The sequence below is a fragment of the Salmo salar genome, chromosome ssa03 (genome assembly GCF_905237065.1).
Source record: "Salmo salar chromosome ssa03, Ssal_v3.1, whole genome shotgun sequence".
In the NCBI taxonomy this organism is placed as follows: domain Eukaryota; kingdom Metazoa; phylum Chordata; class Actinopteri; order Salmoniformes; family Salmonidae; genus Salmo; species Salmo salar.
The window spans coordinates 77,859,140-77,879,404 of NC_059444.1; the positions used below are offsets into that span (position 1 = coordinate 77,859,140).

At 44.1% G+C, this 20,265-nt stretch overlaps 1 protein-coding gene across 1 annotated transcript in view; it reads right to left on the reverse strand.

The window, feature by feature from the left end:
- The window catches only part of LOC106606719 (protein kinase C alpha type), a 236,596-nt gene that overhangs the window by 22,316 nt on the left and 194,015 nt on the right, over positions 1–20,265 (reverse strand). The window contains exons 6-12 of the mRNA XM_045715506.1: positions 15,457–15,613; positions 15,231–15,365; positions 13,921–14,014; positions 5,174–5,320; positions 4,747–4,920; positions 2,526–2,617; positions 2,205–2,267 (exon numbers count right to left, since the gene is read on the reverse strand). Coding sequence (XP_045571462.1) covers positions 2,205–2,267; positions 2,526–2,617; positions 4,747–4,920; positions 5,174–5,320; positions 13,921–14,014; positions 15,231–15,365; positions 15,457–15,613 — 862 coding nt within the window. The remainder of the gene's footprint in view (positions 1–2,204; positions 2,268–2,525; positions 2,618–4,746; positions 4,921–5,173; positions 5,321–13,920; positions 14,015–15,230; positions 15,366–15,456; positions 15,614–20,265) is intronic.

The following is a 20,265-nucleotide window of genomic DNA, read 5'->3' on the forward strand; positions in this document are numbered from 1 at the left end:
ATATCACTGTCCTTTAGCCCTGTGTTTTATATCACTGTCCTTTAGTCCTGTGTTTTATATCACTGTCCTTTAGCCCTGTGTTTTATATCACTGTCCTTTAGCCCTGTGTTTTATATCACTGTCCTTTAGCCCTGTGTTTTATATCACTGTCCTTTAGTCCTGTGTTTTATATCACTGTCCTTTAGCCCTGTGTTTTATATCACTGTCCTTTAGCCCTGTGTTTTATATCACTGTCCTTTAGCTCTGTGTTTTATTTCACTGTCCTTTAGCCCTGTGTTTTATTTCACTGTCCTTTAGCCCTGTGTTTTATTTCACTGTCCTTTAGCCCTGTGTTTTATTTCACTGTCCTTTAGCCCTGTGTTTTATATCACTGTCCTTTAGCCCTGTGTTTTATATCACTGTCCTTTAGCCATGTGTTTTAGTTAATCTACCTCTAACTGCTGTTGGAGCGTCAGAACACTAAACAGAGAGCTGGAGCGATGGAGGAATGAGTTGAATGGAAATGACTTTTCAGTTGGAGTAGAGGACATGATGACCTCAGCCTCTCTCGTTCCACTCTTTCTTTCTCTTGTCGTTTTCTTTTTCAAGGAGTCAGGTGATTAATGTGAGATGAATGCTGCAGTACTCTGGGCATTCAGACGTCACAGCAACACACTGAGTACTGACAGAACCACAATGATGGAGATAAAACAGATCTTTCTCTCTCTCTCAACCTCACTCATTCCATATCTCTATCTCTATATTCCTCCCCATTTAAATCTCTTTCTTTCCTGTCTTCATAACTAATTCTCTCTTACTATTGATTCTGTCTCCATTCTCTAACTCTTTCCCCGTAGCCTACAGTATTCTCCATGTACAGTATCTATGTACTGTTGAAGTCGGAAGTTTACATACACCTTAGCCAAATACATTTAAATTCAGTTTTTCACAATTCCTGACATTTAATCCCATTCCTCCTGACAGAGCTGGTGTAACTGAGTCAGGTTTGTAGGCCTCCTTGCTTTTCTATAGGATTGAGGTCAGGGCTTTGTGATTGCCACTCCAATACCTTGACTTTGTTGTCCTTAAGCCATTTTGCCACAACTTTGGAAGTATGCTTGGAGTCATTGTCCATTTGGAAGACCAATTTGCGACCAAGCTTTAACTTCCTGACTGATATTTTGTGATGTTGCTTCAATATATCCACACATTTTTCCCTCCTCATGATGCAATCTATTTTGTGAAGTGCACCAGTCCCTCCTGCAGCAAAGCACCCCCACAACATGATGCTGCCACCCCCATGCTGCCACCCCTGCGGGGTCCCATGGTGTTTATACTTGCAAACTATTGTTTGTACAGACAAACATGGTACCTTCAGGCATTTAGAAATTGCTCCCAAGGATGAACCAGACTTGTAGAGGTCTACAATTTATTTTCTGAGGTCTTGGCTGTTTTTTAAAATTTTCCCATGATGTCAAGCAAAGATTCCCTGAGTTTGAAGGTAGGCCTTAAAATACATCCACAGGTACACCTCCAATTGACTCAAATGATGTCAATTAGCCTATCAGAAGCTTCTAAAGCCATGACATCATTTTCTGGAATTTTCCAAGCTGCTTAAAGGCACAGTCAACTTTGTGTATGTAAACTTCTGACCCACTGGAATTGTGATACAGTGAATTATAAGTGAAATAATCTGTCTGTAAACAATTGTTGGAAAAATTACTTGTGTCATGCACAAAGTAGATGTCCTAACTGACTTGCCAAAAATATAGTTTGTTAACAAGAAATTTGTGGAGTGGTTGGAGTTTTAATGACTCCAACCTAAGTGTATGTAAACTTCCGATTTCAACTGTACATCTCTTAGCCTTGGCTCTTCCTTTCTCTCTTTCTTTATCTTTCCTGTACTCCTTCTTTTATCTCACTGCCTCTACAATGAGTCTCTCAATCTATATTTACACAACCTTCTAAGCTAACCTTTATAGCATGCAGATATAATTAAGATTCAGCTATTATAAACAATCCAGGCAAAGTTGCAGCTCAATACTCAGCTTTCACAAACAGCAATTACTCCCTGTGCCACCACAGGTTCTCAAGAGCACTTTAGTTGTCCCTTATGTGTTTTGTATTTCAGTGTGGGACTAATTTCTACACTACACCGGATAAGGAAATCCCCCAAACCAGTGTAGAGATGAATATGGTTCCTCCAGGGAGACTTTCACACCCACCTGTATACAACACCCTTTCTGTGCAGGAAGAACAGGCCCACAGCGATCTCTGCAGCATAGAACCTACAATGGCAACAACATGATCACTTAGAAACATGGAAAAGCATGTAGATATGTGAAAAGTGTGATGGTTTTCAAAACATGTACAGTAGATGATACAGAAAGGTATAATACCAGGTTGATAATACAGTACATCCATTTACAGAGAGCTGAAGTTGAGGATATAGATGTTGTATTATTGACTTTAAACCTCTCTTATAGGTGAGCTAGGTCTATATGTATGGCTGGGGCTATAGCCAGTGACAACAGACTGTAACTTACACTGCCTGTGGCTCCTTGAACTTGCCCACACGCTGAATGTGGTACATGAGGTCCCCTCCATTAATATACTCCATCACAAAGTACAGACGATCCTAGAGAGATGACAGAGATGGAGAGAGATAGAGATGACAGAAATGGAGAGAGGGAGAGAGAGAGAGAGAGAGCGAGAGAGTTATCAACATCAAACACACCTTCACAAAAGCTGAAAGGCAAGGTGGTAGTGTTCATAGAACACCTCCGTAGTGACTGACCCACAGCCTCCTATTAATACCTGTACTACCTGACCCACAGCCTCCTATTAATACCTGTACTACCTGACCCACTGCCTCCTATTAATACCTGTACTACCTGACCCACAGCCTCCTATTAATACCTGTACTACCTGACCCATAGCCTCCTATTAATACCTGTACTACCTGACCCACAGCCTCCTATTAATACCTGTACTACCTGACCCACAGCCTCATATTAATACCTGTACTACCTGACCCACAGCCTCCTATTAATACCAGTACTACCTGACCCACAGCCTCCTATTAATACCTGTACTACCTGACCCACAGCCTCCTATTAATACCTGTACTACCTGACCCACAGCCTCCTATTAATACCAGTACTACCTGACCCACTGCCTCCTATTAATACCTGTACTACCTGACCCACAGCCTCCTATTAATACCTGTACTACCTGACCCACAGCCTCCTATTAATACCTGTACTACCTGACCCACAGCCTCCTATTAATACCTGTACTACCTGACCCACAGCCTCCTATTAATACCTGTACTACCTGACCCACAGCCTCCTATTAATACCTGAACTACCTGACCCACAGCCTCCTATTAATACCTGTACTACCTGACCCACTGCCTCCTATTAATACCTGTACTACCTGACCCACAGCCTCCTATTAATACCAGTACTACCTGAACCACAGCCTCCTATTAATACCTGTACTACCTGACCCACAGCCTCCTATTAATACCTGTACTACCTGACCCACAGCCTCCTATTAATACCAGTACTACCTGACCCACAGCCTCCTATTAATACCTGTACTACCTGACCCACAGCCTCCTATTAATACCTGTACTACCTGACCCACTGCCTCCTATTAATACCTGTACTACCTGACCCACTGCCTCCTATTAATACCTGTACTACCTGACCCACAGCCTCCTATTAATACCTGTACTACCTGACCCACAGCCTCCTATTAATACCTGAACTACCTGACCCACAGCCTCCTATTAATACCTGTACTACCTGACCGACAGCCTCCTATTAATACCTGTACTACCTGAACCACAGAGATAGAAAGCTGGCAGACGTCAACGGAGGAAACAAAACACAGTAGGTTTGTACCCTCATCAGTACCCCGCTGATGTACACGACATAGAAGACCAATAGTCCCATAATCCATCCCTGAAGTGTATGAAAGCCCAGCAGGTGTCAGGTGTAACCTTCAGACCTGAGTGTTTTATTGTTTTATGAAAGGCTTCATAAGTCATCTGTCAGTCAGACAGAGAGGCTGGAGCAGGACTCTCCACAGGGCTGACTGAAGACAAAGGCCTCTCTTCTCTCTCTGCTCCCTCTGTAGATCTATATACTGGGTCTGTTTGGAGAGGTTCAACTCACTCAACTCACTGGCCACTGTGTTGAAGCAGTGTGTGCCGTGTACATGCACAAAGACAATGACACAAAAGAAACACACATTAAATAAACTTGTTTGTTTTACTATCCTTGTGGGGACCAAACGATTGATTCCCATTCAAAATCCTATTTTCCCTAAACAATAAACCTTAACCTAACCCTAACCATAACCCTAATCCCAAACCCCAACCTTAACCCTAAACCTTACCCTTAACCTAACCCTAATTCTAACCCTAACCCTAATTCAAACCCTAAACCTAAACCTAAACCCCTAAGCCTAAAATAGTAATTTTTCTTGTGGCGACAGGCAAAATGTCTTCACTTGTCAGAATTGTCTTTGTTTTCTTGTTCTTGTGAGGGCTTCACACACAAGCCTGTGCTCTAAAGGAGTGTGTGTAGATGCCGTAGTCAAGGGCTCTGTCTGTTTCTTCTCAGTGAAAGGTTCATGAAAGAGTGATGAGAACACACTGAGGCCTCCTCTATTATTCAGCTGCAGGATGACCCCTGAACCCCTTAGTCCCACTGGGAATCCCCTGTGTGTGTGTGTGTGTGTGTGTACAGTACCTACCACAGTCTGAAAGCAGGAGTGGAGTGCAGTGAGGAACGGTGGTTTGTCTCTCTGGGCCAGGACTCTCTTCTCCACCATGGTACACTCCACATCATCATCCTGGATCACCACGTCCTTCTTCAGGATCTTGATGGCGTACAGCTCCTCTGTGGACTTCATCTCTGCCAGCATCACCTACACAGGGACACCTGGGGTTAAAGGTGCTTTCTCTCCAAACATGGGATTTCAACCACTAGCCCTAACCCTAACCTGAAAGGGACATTACATTCCAAAAATCAAAGTTTGTCAGATGTTTTCACACCTCAAAAGTAGTCTACCGAATATGTCAAAAATGATTCCTGCCATTGGTTCTGCTGATCCAGCTTGATGCCTCAACCTCAAATGAATTCAACTACTCACATGTTACATTCCCAGCCCCTTCTCTTACCTTGCCAAAGCTGCCCTTCCCCAGCAGAGCCAGAAAGTTGAAGTCACTGAGTCGGACACGGTCCATTCCGGGCATGGTTCGGTCTGAGCTGAACCGTCTGTGGTCCGCTGGCGTGATCACCTTCTTCCCGTGGCCCAACTTGGCTTTCTACGATGTAAAACACACACACGCAGGTACGCACGCACACCACACACACACACACACACACACACACACACACACACACACACACACACACACGCACGCACGCACGCACGCACGCACGCGCACGCGCGCACACACACACACACACACACACACGCACGCACGCGCACAAACACACACACACACACACTTGTTACACCACATTTGATTAACCCCACATATTACAAATCATACTACATGCTCCACAGACATGACTCAACATCCAACAAACAAAATAACAAAAATGTCATGAGGTGCTTGATGCAGCTTGCCAAGTAAATTATCTGTCCTTAAGGGAGAGGACGTGTCCTAAATGGCACCCATAGGCCTCTAGTCTAAAGTAGTGCACTATAAAGGGAACAGGTGGCCATTTGGGATGCATGCAGATTCTTTCTTTCACACAACCATCATGATGAAATCCTATTCTTCTGATTCTGACAGCATCAAATGCAACCCAGTGCTCGGCTGAATTCATCCAGTGTCTATTGGTGTGGGACAGAGTTGAGACCAAGCATTAAAGGGGCAATCTGCGATTGCTACATCCATGATATATATCCATTGATTCGTCAAGAATATAACTTAGAAATGCCTCATGAGCTTAGTTCAACTGTCATCAGAACCCAAAATATAAGATTGTTTTACTCCATTGTTTATAAACAATTTAATTGTAAACAAACACTGTATAGCTTCAAAATAGTTAAAACTATAATTTTGATCACCTGGATGGTCAGTTCTTGCATCCATAGCTCTGTCCATACATTTCTCTAACCCCATCCCTCAGGTGTTTACCTAAAAAAGTGGCGGGGTGTCCACTTTTGTGTTGTTTAAATAGCAGATTGCCCCTTTAAGTGTCTCCTGCCTATGAGACTGACAGAGAGTCAGTCAGAAAGTATAGTCTGGTGCTCTGGGACTTGTAGGAGTTCCATAACAGCTGTTGTGGAGTCAGGTAATATTCCTCAGAGTCACAAACACTATTCCCACTCATCTGTCTGCTTTAACACTGGGATAGATGCCATGGTAATAGACTGCTACCATGCTCTAGTGGGGTTATGCTTTGACGATAGGCTTATTTTCAAGGCTTCAGAATGGACCCACGATGAAGCTACTTCATAGCTGGTAGGGAGGTGGTAATAACAAGTTCCTATAGAGCTTCAGAACCAATTTATATCCCAAACAACACAAACTAATTCAGAAAATGAATGCAGAAGCACCAAGGCAACAAAGATTTGATAACCAAAAGTTGTAATAACAGAACAATTCTGATGTTTTGATGTTTCATATTGACTGATTGGAGCATAAAAAATATATATTTGTTGCCCTTTGATTGACAGTTATCCAGAGTAGTATTGGGCATCATTGTGAGGCGTGGGTGCGGGTCAGTAGGGGTGCCTCTGTGCCCCTTTGTGATAATGATTGGAATGCCATGTCCCCAACACAGAGGGCAGTTAGAACCCGCCAGCCACCATTGCAGCTCCAACCGCTGTCTGTTTCTTTCAGATAACAAGAGAAAAAGGAAACTAACACCCAGCAGAGAGACAACTGTTGCCAGGCCAACTACCTGTCTATGACCGCATTTCAGAAAGCACTGAAGCCTTGGATCAGACTCACTATCATGGTCCTGATTCTATTATGATTCTGGTGATGAATGCACACCTGATGAAAATACAAACATGATTTGAGAAAATGAACTGCAATGTTTAAAGGACCAGTTGACTTTGTCTTTTCGATAACTAGGTCTTTTTAATTTGTCTAAATTTCTCTATGGACACTAGGGAAAGACTCTTGACACTCTGGTGAAGGCCAACCGTTGCCGTTTGCTACAGACCACCTTCTGCCCCCAGCTGTGCCCTGGACACCATATGTGAATTAATTGCCCCCCCATCGATTTTCAGAGCTCATGCTGTTAGGTGACCTGAACAGGGACATGCTTCACACCCCGGCCATGCTGCAATCTAAGCTTGATGCCCTCAATCTCACACAAATTATCAATGAACCAACCAGGTACAACCCTAACTCTGTAAACACAGGCACACTCTTAGATATCATCCTAACCAACCTGCCCCCCAAATACACCTCTGCTGTCTTCAACCAGGACCTCAGCGATCACTGCCTCATTGCTTGCGTCCGTAATGGGTCTGCGGTCAAACGACCACCCCTCATCGCTGTCAAATGCTCCCTGAAACACTTCAGCGAGCAGGCCATTCTAATCAACCTGGCCTGGGTATCCTGGAAGGATAGTGACCTCATTCCGTCAGTAGAAGATGCCTGGTTATTCTTTAAAAGTGCTTTCCTCACAACCTTAAATAAGCATGCCCCATTCAAAAAATGTAGGACCAAGAACAGATATAGCCCTTGGTTCACTCCAGACGTGACTGCCCTTGAACAGCACAAAAACATTCTGTGGTGTACTGCATTAGCATTGAATAGCCCCCGCGATATGCAACTTTTCAGGGAAGGTAGGAACCAATATACACAGGCAGTTAGGAAAGCAAAGGCTAGCTTTTTCAAACAGAAATTTGCATCCTGCAGCACAAACTCCAAAAAGTTCTGGGACACTGTAAAGTCCATGGAGAATAAGAGCACCTCCTCCCAGCTGCCCACTGCACTGAGGCTAGGAAACACTGTCACCACCGATAAATCCACATAATTGAGAATTTCAATAAGCATTTTTCTACGGCTGGCCATGCTTTCCACCTGGCCACCCATACCCTGGTCAACATCTGGACCCCTACAAATCAGCAGGGCTAGACAATCTGTTGCAACCCCTATTACTAGCCTGTTCAACGTCTCTTTCGTATCGTCTGAGATCCCCAAAGATTGGAAAGCTGCCACGGTCATCCCCCTCTTCAAAGGGGGAGACACTCTAGACCCAAACTGCTACAGACCTATATCTATCCTACCCTGCCATTCCAAGGTCTTCGAAAGCCAAGTTAACAAACAGATCACCGACCATTTCGAATCCCACCACACCTTCTCCACTATGCAATCTGGTTTCCGAGCTGGTCATGGGTGCACCTGATCCACTGTCAATGTCCTAAATGATATCATAACCTCTATCGATAAGAGACATTACTGTGCAGCCGTATTCATCGACCTGGCTAAGGCTTTCGACTCTGTCAATCACCACATTCTTATCGGCAGACTCAACAGCCTTGGTTTCTCAAATGATTGCCTCGCCTGGTTCACCAACTACTTCTCAGACAGAGTTCAGTGTGTCAAATCGGAGGGCCTGTTGTCTGGACCTCTGGCAGTCTCTATGGGGGTGCCACAGGGTTCAATTCTCGGGCCGACTCTTTTCTCTGTATACATCAATGATGTCGCACTTGCTGCTGGGGAATCTCTGATCCACCTCTACGCAGACGACACCATTCTGAATAATTCTGGCCCTTCTTTGGACACTGTGTTAACTAACCTCCAAACAAGCTTCAATACCATACAACTCTCCTTCCGTGGCCTCCAACTGCTCTTAAATGCTAGTAAAACTAAATGCATGCTCTTCAAACGATCGCTACCAGCACCTGCCCGCCCGTCCAGCATCACTACTCTGGACGGCTCTGACTTAGAATATGTGGAAAGCTTCAAATACCTAGGTGTCTGGTTAGACTGTAAACTCTCCTTCCAGACTCACATTAAGCATCTCCAATCCAAAATTAAATCTAGAATCGGCTTCCTATTTCGCAACAAAGCATCCTTCACTCATGCTGCCAAACACACCCTCGTAAAACTGACTATCCTACCGATCCTTGACTTCAGCAATGTCATTTACAAAATAGCCTCCAACACTCTACTCAGCAAATTGGATGCAGTCTATCACAGAGCCATCCGTTTTGTCACCAAAGCCCCATATACTACCCACCACTGCGACCTGTATGCTCTCGTTGACTGGCCCTCACTTCATATTCGTCGCCAAACACACTGGCTCCAGGTCATCTATAAGGCTTTGCTAGGTAAAGTCCCGCCTTATCTCAGCTCACTGGTCACCATAGCAGCACCCACCCGTAGCACGCTCTCCAGAAGGTATATTTCACTGGCCATCCCCAAAGCCAATTCCTCCTTTGGCCGCCTTTCCTTCCAGTTCTCTGCTGCCAATGACTGGAACGAATTGCAAAAATCACTGAAGCTGGAGACTTATATCTCCGTCACTAACTTTAAGCACCAGCTGTCAGAGCAGCTCACAGATCACTGCACCTGTACATAGCCCATCTGTAAATAGCCCATCCAACTACCTCATCCCCATACTGTTATTTATTTTTGCTCCTTTGCACACCAGTATCTCTACTTGCACATTCATCTCCTGCACATCTACCATTCCAGTGTTTAATTGCTAAATAGTAATTATTTCGCCACTATGGCCTATTTATTGCCTTACCTCCCTTATCTTACCTCATTTGCACACATTGTATATAGACTTTTTTTCTATTGTGTTATTGACTGTATGTTTGTTTATTCCATGTGTAACTCTGTGTTGTTGTTTGTGTCACACTGCTTTGCTTTATCTTGGCCAGGTCGCAGTTGTAAATGAGAACTTGTTCTCAACTGGCCTACCTGGTTAAATAAAGGTGAAATAAAATAAAACATTTAATAAAAATTGTTCAAAATTGTATAATAAAGTCGCTGGTGACTTTGGAAGATGCACAGAGCATTCATTTTCAAGTAGCTCTTATGATGGTTGACCCAGCTTCTGTAGCAGGATGCAGAGAGAGACTGGGAGATCTCAGTGGACGTGGTGAATAAAGGTGGGCTGACTGATGTATGATTGCTCAGAGACAGATGCTAAACCATTCTATAGACAGGAGAGACTAATGCAAGCAGAGCATAGGGACCTGCCCTTTACTGCACCGACACACCACCAACAACAGCCATGACCTTCAGAACGTCATCATGTTAGACCTACAGGGAGATTATAGGTAGGTGTGTTGACATTAATGTTGACTAAATGGGTTGGTAGTGTTAGGTAGTGTTATTGGTTTTCAGTCTAGTGGCTATTGGTATGAAAAAGAGCAGCTAGCTCTAGTGGTCAATATCAGAATGGCAGTTAAAACACAAGGTGCAATGTTTCCTTTTTTTCTGTATGGAAAGCATTAAAAAGGCACTTTTAGTACTTACTACAGTACTTAATATGTTACTACAGTTTTATGTTAGCTGATATTATGATTTAAATGGTTTCTAATGTTGGTTATAAGTGATGTGTTGGAATCTGAAGTTCAGTTTGTACAACAAAAAAAGCTTAACGTAGATGAGAAGTTAGACAATGTGAAACATACAATAGATGTTGTGAGAGCATTTGACCATAGAGTTTAAATCTCTTGTTCACCAGCAGTGAGTTTGACAGCCCAAGTCAGAAGTTCACATCTCGCCCAATATAGTCCTGCCGATATTAAACACACACACACACACACACACACACACACACACACACACACACACACACACACACACACACACACACACACACACACACACACACACACACACACACACACACACACACACACACACACACACACACACACACACACACACACACACACACACACACACACACTCACACACACACACACACGCGCATAAACACATACACACATACACAAATCTATACAATTGAATCCAATCCAATGTCGCCACCTTGTGGAGGAGAGTGTGTGCACACACCAAGGCATGCATGTACTGGACAGTACATCACTATACACATGCCCACATGCTTAACCACTTATTAGCCTTCTATAGTCTAGGCTTGTGATGGACTAATAGAAGGCGGGCTGCGGACCACACTACTGGCCAATAAGGAGGGGTTATTGTCAGTCTTAGCCAATGAGGAGCAGTAGTGTTGCTCTCCTGGGCAATGACAGTGCATTGCTGAGCCTGAGATGGTGAGGATGAGGACCCCTCCAGAGGTCTGTGTGGTCCACAGATTTACTAACATCAACACTGTTTGTGTGTTTGTGTGTGTGTGTTTATGTGTGTGTCTGTGTGTGTGTATGTGTGTGTGTGTGTACAATGTGTGATGTAATAGTGAAAAGGTGAGAATGTCTCTTGCGTAGCAGACACCTAACAGGTAAGGCCTGGAATTGTTCCTGACCACATGACCTGACCTGTACAAACTCAGCATCTTTGTTAGTAAATCACGTTTGAAGAAGCTGAGCGCTACTCAAACCATCAGAGGAGAGGTGTGAGACATCAATGGAAGAAGACAGGAGGAGACTGCAGAGCTGATAGAGAAGGGTGGGAAAAGGAGGGATGTTTAAAGGAGAGGTGGAGGGGCAGAATCGCTACCTTGAGGTAGTGGTTTAATTGGCAGGCCTAGAAGAGACAGGAAAGAGAAGCTACAGTGGTAGTAAGGCCAGCGATGTAAGTCCCCACCACCCCTTTAAAGCGCTTCGATATCCATGATTATTAACAGCTTATTTTTAATAAAGGATGGCATTATCAGCACATACAGAGAAGGTCAAACCATCTCTCACAATATGCAACGGACACCATGCTTAAGAGCTACAGTAGTTACATTCTAATGGTACTATACACCTGTAGAGGCATCTCTCTCTCTCTCTCTCTCTCTCTCTCTCTCTCTCTCTCTCTCTCTCTCTCTCTCTCTCTCTCTCTCTCTCTCTCTCTCTCTATCTCTATCTCTCTCTCTTCCTGAGGATGATGTTCTGGTTTCCGAGGCAACACACCCAGACTTGTGAAAACCCTGGCCTCGGAGGGATGTGGAGGCTGTTGAAAATGTGAGAATTCAAACAACCCAACTACATGTAGGTCTCAGGAGACTTTGTTTCAGGACAGGAGACGACGCGAGGATAGGAGGTCATATGGTTTTGCTCCGTGATACTGTGTCAGTAGTTTGTATGGATTAAGAGACAGAGGAAAATAGATAGAAAAAGAGAAATGTGAAAGAGGAGAGGAAAATAGAAAAAGGCTAGTAGTACTCTGAGAGCATCCATTCCAAGTAATATTCAATCACACAGCTAAAGAGGAGAGAGTAATATTTAATCACACAGCTAAAGAGGAGAGAGTAATATTTAATCACACAGCTAAAGAGGAGAGAGTAATATTTAATCACATAGCTAAAGAAGAGAGAGTAGTATTCAATCACACAGCTAAAGAGGAGAGAGTAATATTTAATCACACAGCTAAAGAGAGAGTAATATTCAATCACACAGCTAAAGAGAAGAGAGTAATATTCAATCACACAGCTAAAGAGGAGAGAGTAATATTCAATCACACAGCCAAAGAGGAGAGAGTAATATTTAATCACATAGCTAAAGAGGAGAGAGTAATATTCAATCACACAGCTAAAGAGGAGAGAGTAATATTTAATCACACAGCTAAAGAGAGAGTAATATTCAATCACACAGCTAAAGAGAAGAGAGTAATATTCAATCACACAGCTAAAGAGGAGAGAGTAATATTCAATCACACAGCTAAAGAGGAGAGAGTAATATTTAATCACACAGCTAAAGAGGAGAGAGTAATATTTAATCACACAGCTAAAGAGGAGAGAGTAATATTCAATCACACAGCTAAAGAGGAGAGAGTAATATTTAATCACACAGCTAAAGAGGAGAGAGTAATATTCAATCACACAGCTAAAGAGGAGAGAGTAATATTTAATCACCCAGTAAAGAGGAGAGAGTAATATTTAATCACCCAGTAAAGAGGAGAGAGTAATATTCAATCACACAGCTAAAGAGGAGAGAGTAATATTCAATCACACAGCTAAAGAGAAGAGAGTAATATTTAATCACACAGCTAAAGAGGAGAGAGTAATATTTAATCACACAGCTAAAGAGAAGAGAGTAATATTCAATCACACAGCTAAAGAGAAGAGAGTAATATTCAATCACACAGCTAAAGAGGAGAGAGTAATATTTAATCACACAGCTAAAGAGGAGAGAGTAATATTTAATCACCCAGTAAAGAGGAGAGAGTAATATTTAATCACCCAGTAAAGAGGAGAGAGTAATATTCAATCACACAGCTAAAGAGGAGAGAGTAATATTCAATCACACAGCTAAAGAGAAGAGAGTAATATTTAATCACACAGCTAAAGAGGAGAGAGTAATATTCAATCACACAGCTAAAGAGGAGAGAGTAATATTCAATCACACAGCTAAAGAGGAGAGAGTAATATTCAATCACACAGTAAAGAGGAGAGAGAGGACAGACAACATCACCATGATGGCTGTATCTCAGAGAGCTCTGGAATCAGGAAATAATCAATTTGTTAAGGGAGAGTGTTTAAGTATTTATGAGTGGGTTTGTGTGTTTGTGTGAGTGAGTGAGTGAGTGAGTGAGTGTGTGTGTGTGTGTGTGTGTGTGTGTGTGTGTGTGTGTGTGTGTGTGTGTGTGTGTGTGTGTGTGTGTGTGTGTGTGTGTGTGTGACAGTGAAAAGACTGCTTGGTGGGAGGCAAGATTGTTATTCAACAATGTGACAGTAACCAATAATTATTCCATCCAGAGATCTAATAAAGAAATATGTCAAACCTATAATTTCACACGCACACACTCTCTGTCTTTCCCAGTGGGTAGTCGATGGACTACAAATCCCATGATCCTCTTCTCCTCACCTCAAACTTATGCCTGAGCTCCATGTTGACGTCGTCGATCTCAGGGATGGGAACGTTGTAGTACTCCCCTTCCTCCTGGCACAGCATCTTGTACCTGCAGAGTGGACCACAGCAGCACTGTCAGAATCTGTCAATCAATCAATCAGTTTAACCAATTTAAAAAATGACCTTTGTTGACTTCACTATACTGGACCGGGACCAACCACACATTTAAGCATCAGTGATACTCAATAGTGGTTTTGCATCTGGCAGTGCTCTGTATTGATATGTATAATGTGTTTATAGTAAGTCTAGCCTTGATACTGCAATGCCAGCAGAATGGATATCTCTGTTTACAGTTGGCTTCTCTGATGTGTACCCATTCTGGCACATTTCCCCACTGGCAGAACACACACACACACACACACACACACACACACACACACACACACACACACACACACACACACACACACACACACACACACACACACACACACACACACACACACACACACACACACACACACACACACACACACACACACACCACACCTCATTACTAAGCATCAGGGACCATCTGTATACACTCACAGAGACACCTCTTTAAAATGTCTGCCAAACACACACATCATCATCACCACCATCATCGTCTACAGTGATGCCTGCCGATGCCAAGCATTAAGCAGTAGTGGGCCCAGGTCTTTCCAGGAAGCACTAGTCTCCTTCCCAGTCCTGGATCTTCTCCCCAGCTTCTAGCAAACAAGGCTAAGGACACGCTGAGCACTTAGCTGTGAGTCAGGGTTCAATCAGGCTAACTGACGGAAGTATGCTAACATTAAAAGAGAGTGTTTATCCAGACTTGTCACAGCAGCCGGACAAAAATCCCAACAACAACTGGTCTATGCATTAGAGCCCAGAGGGATGCTGTCTGTCTGTCTGAATGGAGCTGGCACTGTCCAACAGGCTGTATTTCACTGAGTGTGTTTTTGTATTTGAAAACAGTATGGATCTATTTCATATTATAAAATAGTATCAGCCATTGGATCGGACTGGAAATCTTCCAGCTACCTATATGAGTAAAGGATGAATGAACAAGAACACTAGTTCTGTGTGTGTGTGTGTGTGTGTGTGTGTGTGTGTGTGTGTGTGTGTGTGTGTGTGTGTGTGTGTGTGTGTGTGTGTGTGTGCATATGTGTGTGTGTGTATATGTGTTTGTGTATATGTGTGTGTGTGTGTGTGTGTGTGTGTGTGTGTGTGTGTGTGTGTGTGTGTGTGTGTGTGTGTGTGTGTGTGTGTGTGTGTGTGTGTGTGTGTGAAGGATCACTAACCAGCCGCAGGCGGGGGACTTGATGAGTTCAGACACACCGAACGACATTGAGCCCATGAAGTCGTTCCTGGTGGTGCGGTCCCAGTCCCACACCTCTATAGACAGACGACGGTCCTTATCCATTACCTTCAGCTTACTGGGGGGACACAGAGTGGGAATGTAAACACACAGGCACACATGCCATGAACACACACGGTGCACTCAAAGACACACACCCATACACTCACAAGCTGAACGACTCATTCCAGGTGGGGTTGAGTGAGGAGCGTATGGTCCTGGTCTTCTGTTTGGTCTCGTTCTTGGGGTCAGGGATGAGCTTGAGCTTCACGTAGGGGTCAGACAGACCGTTAGGGTCCATGGGGATCAGGTTTCTGGCTTCACCCACTGGAGAGAGAGAGAGAGCGAGAGAGTGAGTGAGAGATAGATAGAGAGACAGAAAAGGCAGAAGTTCATGTGAGAGGGCGAGAGAGAGAGCGAGAGAGAGCGAGAGAGAGAGAGACAGAAAAGGTAGAAGTTCATGTGAGAGAGCGAGAGAGAGAGAGAGAGAGAGAGAGAGAGTTTAGAGTTTTAAATAATCTTTATTGGGTCTGGGAGCCCACCATACAATAAATACTCATACAAAAAAAAACACAGTTACACATCAATTAAAAACACAACTCCAATTCCTCCTCCACAGTAACTATACACAACAGCCTCTGAATACCCCATATACTCATAAACAGATCAATATTGTTGACCAGTTTATAATATGCAAACTCAACCCTCAGTCTCGCTGCCAACATTCCCTCCAGCATTCCCACCACATCAACAGACCCCTGTCCCCGAATACTGTTCTTTCGGGTCTTCCATATCGCTAATTTTGCTGCCCCTAACACAAAATTAAGCAGCACAACTACACCCTTTCGACTGAACCTGTACTTTGGCCCAAATATATACAGTTGAGAAGAAAAAACCTCTCCCAACGTTGAGAACCAATTTGTGATCAGGTCAATCATCCCGACCAACCTGGGACACTGTAAAAACAGATGTGCCAGAGTTTCAGACTCAGCACAAAATGGACACCCCTCCCCAACAGTAGGGTCCAGGTGTACCAGATGCATGTCAGTGGCTATAGCTCCATGTATTATCCTCCATTGGAGGTCAGCTGTCCTCTTATCAATAGGCAGTTTGTACAGTGATCGCCAACAGCCTTTTGGAGAGGCACCTGGACCAAGCACATCCGCCCACCTCGTCGATTTGACCCCTTCCAGGGAAGATGCATGGGACACCTTTACACATACTCTGTACATGGCCTTCTTTCCCACCTCCTTGAACTCCCCCAGCTCCGGGGTATCGAAGGAAAGCAGCATCCCCATGTCCTCCACGAATGCCCCCGCTGCAGCACTAACAATCAGTGTAGGGAACACATAATCCAGACCCTCCTTCCACCGATCACAATTGGAAATGTCAGTCACATACTGCAGATGAAGCACTGGCAGGGAGTCACAGACTTCATCGACGACCTTCCTCAGTAGGCGAGATGATCGGATCCCCGCTCTTTCTCCCAGCTCCTCCAACGATCTATTCCTGTTCCGCATCAGATGACCCAGTTTAGTACACCCCATGCCTAACAGGCATGAACGTAGGCTAGCTGAACCCAGAACACGGGACTGGATGGCAGTGTTGTGAAAAAGAGGCTCTTCAAAAAGCCACATCCCTGGTGGCGTGCTGGCCTTACGAGACTTCACAAAAACTCTCCAAGCCTGCATAACAGACTCATAAAATGGAGTCAGGCCAGGCAAATCACCCCCCTCCAGTTTTAAGAGGAAAAGGTGCTTATCTAAGCCCAAACAGCCAACTCTCCTCATCAATATATAGGCTGTGTCGACCCAGCTAGAACCGTCTCTGTACAACAGCCTCTGGGCTGCATGAAGCCGGAAAGCCATGATCCTAGAGGAAATATCCACCAAGCCTTGCCCACCCTCGTGTAGTGGCAGGTACAGGGCTGCAGCTTTAATCCAGTGTTGTCCAGACCAGAAGAAATTGACAAGGGTCCTCTGAAGCTCTTGAATCAGACCCTTTGGTGGCTGTAAAATCATTAGTCTGTGCCACAGGGTAGAGGCAGCAAGATTATTAGCTACCAATACCCTTCCCCTATAAGACAGCTGGGGCAGCACCCATTTCCATCTTGACAGTCTGGCACACACTTTCTCCACTACACCCTCCCAGTTCTTTTTCTGAAAGACATCGGAGCCTAGAAAAACCCCCAAAGTCTTCATCCCATCTCTGCCCCACTGAAGCCCCACTGGTAACCGTGGAGTGGACCCTATCTGAAGCTGACCTGCCCACAGCGCTTCACTCTTTCCCCAATTGACTCTAGCTGAGGAGGCCCCCTCATACACCTTTAGAGCATTTGAGAGAACTTTAACATCCTCAGCCCCTGTAATAAAAACTGTCACGTCATCTGCATACGCAGACAGTGCTATCGTGGGACCCTTCATTACACCTGGCACAGAGAAACCAGTAAGCCTCGCTCTTAAAAAACAAAGCATTGGTTCAATCGCCAGACTGTATAACTGCCCTGAAATTGGGCATCCCTGCCTGATGCCCCTTTGGACAGGGATTGGGCAGCTCAAACCACCCCCACCTTCACCATACACGAGGCCCCAGCATACAGTAAATTCATCCACGACAAAAAACATCACCAAACCCAAAGGCTTTCATTGTTTTAAACAAGTACTGGTGGTCCACACGGTCAAAAGCCTTCTCCTGATCCAACGAAAGTAAACCCACATTTACATCAGACAGTTTACAAATGTCTAAAACATCTCTTATCAGAAACAAATTGTCAACAATAGAGCGATCAGGTACACAGTAAGACTGGTCCTTGTGGACCAACAATCCCAAATACTCTTTCAACCTGTTTGAGAGACATTTAGAAACAATTTTATATTCTGCGCACAGCAACGCAACAGGTCTCCAATTTTTTATGAGAGCCAAATCCCCTTTTTGGCAATAATGAAAGCACCGCACGTTGACAGGATACAGGAAGAGAACCCTCATTAAAAGATTCACACACCACTTCATAAAAATCCTCCCCAATAGACCCCCAAAAGTGCTTATAAAACTCAGATGGTAAACCATCAATGCCAGGGGCTCGGCCTGTTGAGAGCTGCATAACTGCTGTGGACAGCTCTTGCAGTGTAATGTCAGAGTCCAATGCGACTCTCTGCTCAGGTCCCAATTGAGGAAGACCGTGTAGCAACTGTTCAGTACACAGAGAGTCACAATCCTCCGCCTTATAGAGGGCAGAGTAGAAATCCACTGCATGTTGACGCATTTCACTGTCATCTGTGGTCACCTTCCCATCAGGGAGACGAAGGCAGACCATCTGTTTACGTTGCAGTGTCGACTGTCCTAGGTTAAAAAGAAAGCGCTAGGAGCATCCATATCCTTGAGGGAAGCGAAACGAGACCTAATCAAGGCACCCTTCACTCTTTCATGCAGAAACAATCTCAGTTCATGTCTCTTGTCCTGTAAATTCATGACTAATCCAGGGTCATTCTGAGTGAGCAGCTTCAATTCAATAAATTTGATGTCCTGTTCAAGGGCCTTGATAGTCTCTTTGACTTCAATTCGAGACAGAGCAGTATACTGTTGACAAAATAATCGTATTTGGGCCTTCCCAACCTCCCACCATTGTCTCAAGGACTCAAAATGTCCTTTTGTAACCCTCCATTTTTCCCAAAACAACAAAAACCTTTCACAAAACATGACATCATGTAACAATTTAACATTAAAATACCAGTAAGGTGATGACCTTCGTGGACAGGACAAATGAATATCAACAGTAACAAAATGGTGATCAGAGAAACCCACAGGAGTAATGTCACATCTTCCAACCCTACTACAGTAGTGATCAGATATATACAACCTGTCTAACCTTGCAGCACTGACACGACCTTCATTGATTTTTAGCCATGTGTACTGCCTAACTTTTGCATTCCTGACTCTCCAAGCTCAAACTCAGTTAGTAGACCAGACAGGCAAGTGGCTGACCGCAGGTGAGGTTCTTCAGCGGTGCGATCAACAGTAAAATCCACTGTACAGTTCCAGTCCCCCCCTAAAACCATACAACCCTCTTGGTCACACTGTCTTAAAGTTTCCTTTATTTGATCAAATACAGCAATACGCTCTGTACCCTCATTAGGAGCATAAACATTCAAAAAAACAAACAAAAACCCCATAACCTCCGCCTTGACCAATAAAACCCGTCCCTTGACAATCTCTGTTGTAGATACCACAGTCACCCCTAAGCCTGAAGAAAACAAGATTGCCACCCCAGCACTGAAATTAGTACCATGACTGAGTATATGCTGCCCCTCCCACCACATACCCCAGTCAACCTCATTAGCCTCATCGCTATGTGTCTCCTGTAGAAAAACTACATTAAGCCTTTTCTGTTTTATTATTTCTAATACCCAAGCCCTCTTATTCCTGTCCCTTCCACCATTAATATTGAGAGAACCTACCCTTAGTACCTCCATATAGAAAAGAGAAAGGAAAAGCAGAAGAAACCACAGAGAAACCAAAGAGAAAAAAGAAGACACCCTATGAAGCATGATCAACATCATTGTTTAAATTTTCTCTTACCCTGACCACGTTTCCCAGCACCTTTTGCTGCTGTAACAGCAGTAACAAATTTCCTCAAGCGAAACCGCTTCTTCTCACTTAACTGGTCTAACCCCACCGTCTTCTGTAACATCACAGCTGACCTCACAAACTTATCAACATCAAAATATTCTGCCAATTTGACAGATTTCCCAAAAGTCTGATCCAAAAACCTATTTACCTCCTCTAGATCATAAATTGAGTCGTCACCAGCTGCTATCATACCAATAGAGATATCCATATCCTGCTCCTCCTCAACTGAGGCCACAGACCCCTGACTCACTTCTAACACATCCCTTTCATCACTCCCCACTTGCAGCCCATCACTCGTACCAGGCATCTCCTCCACTACCTGGGAGACTATCCCCACCTGAACCCTATTACTA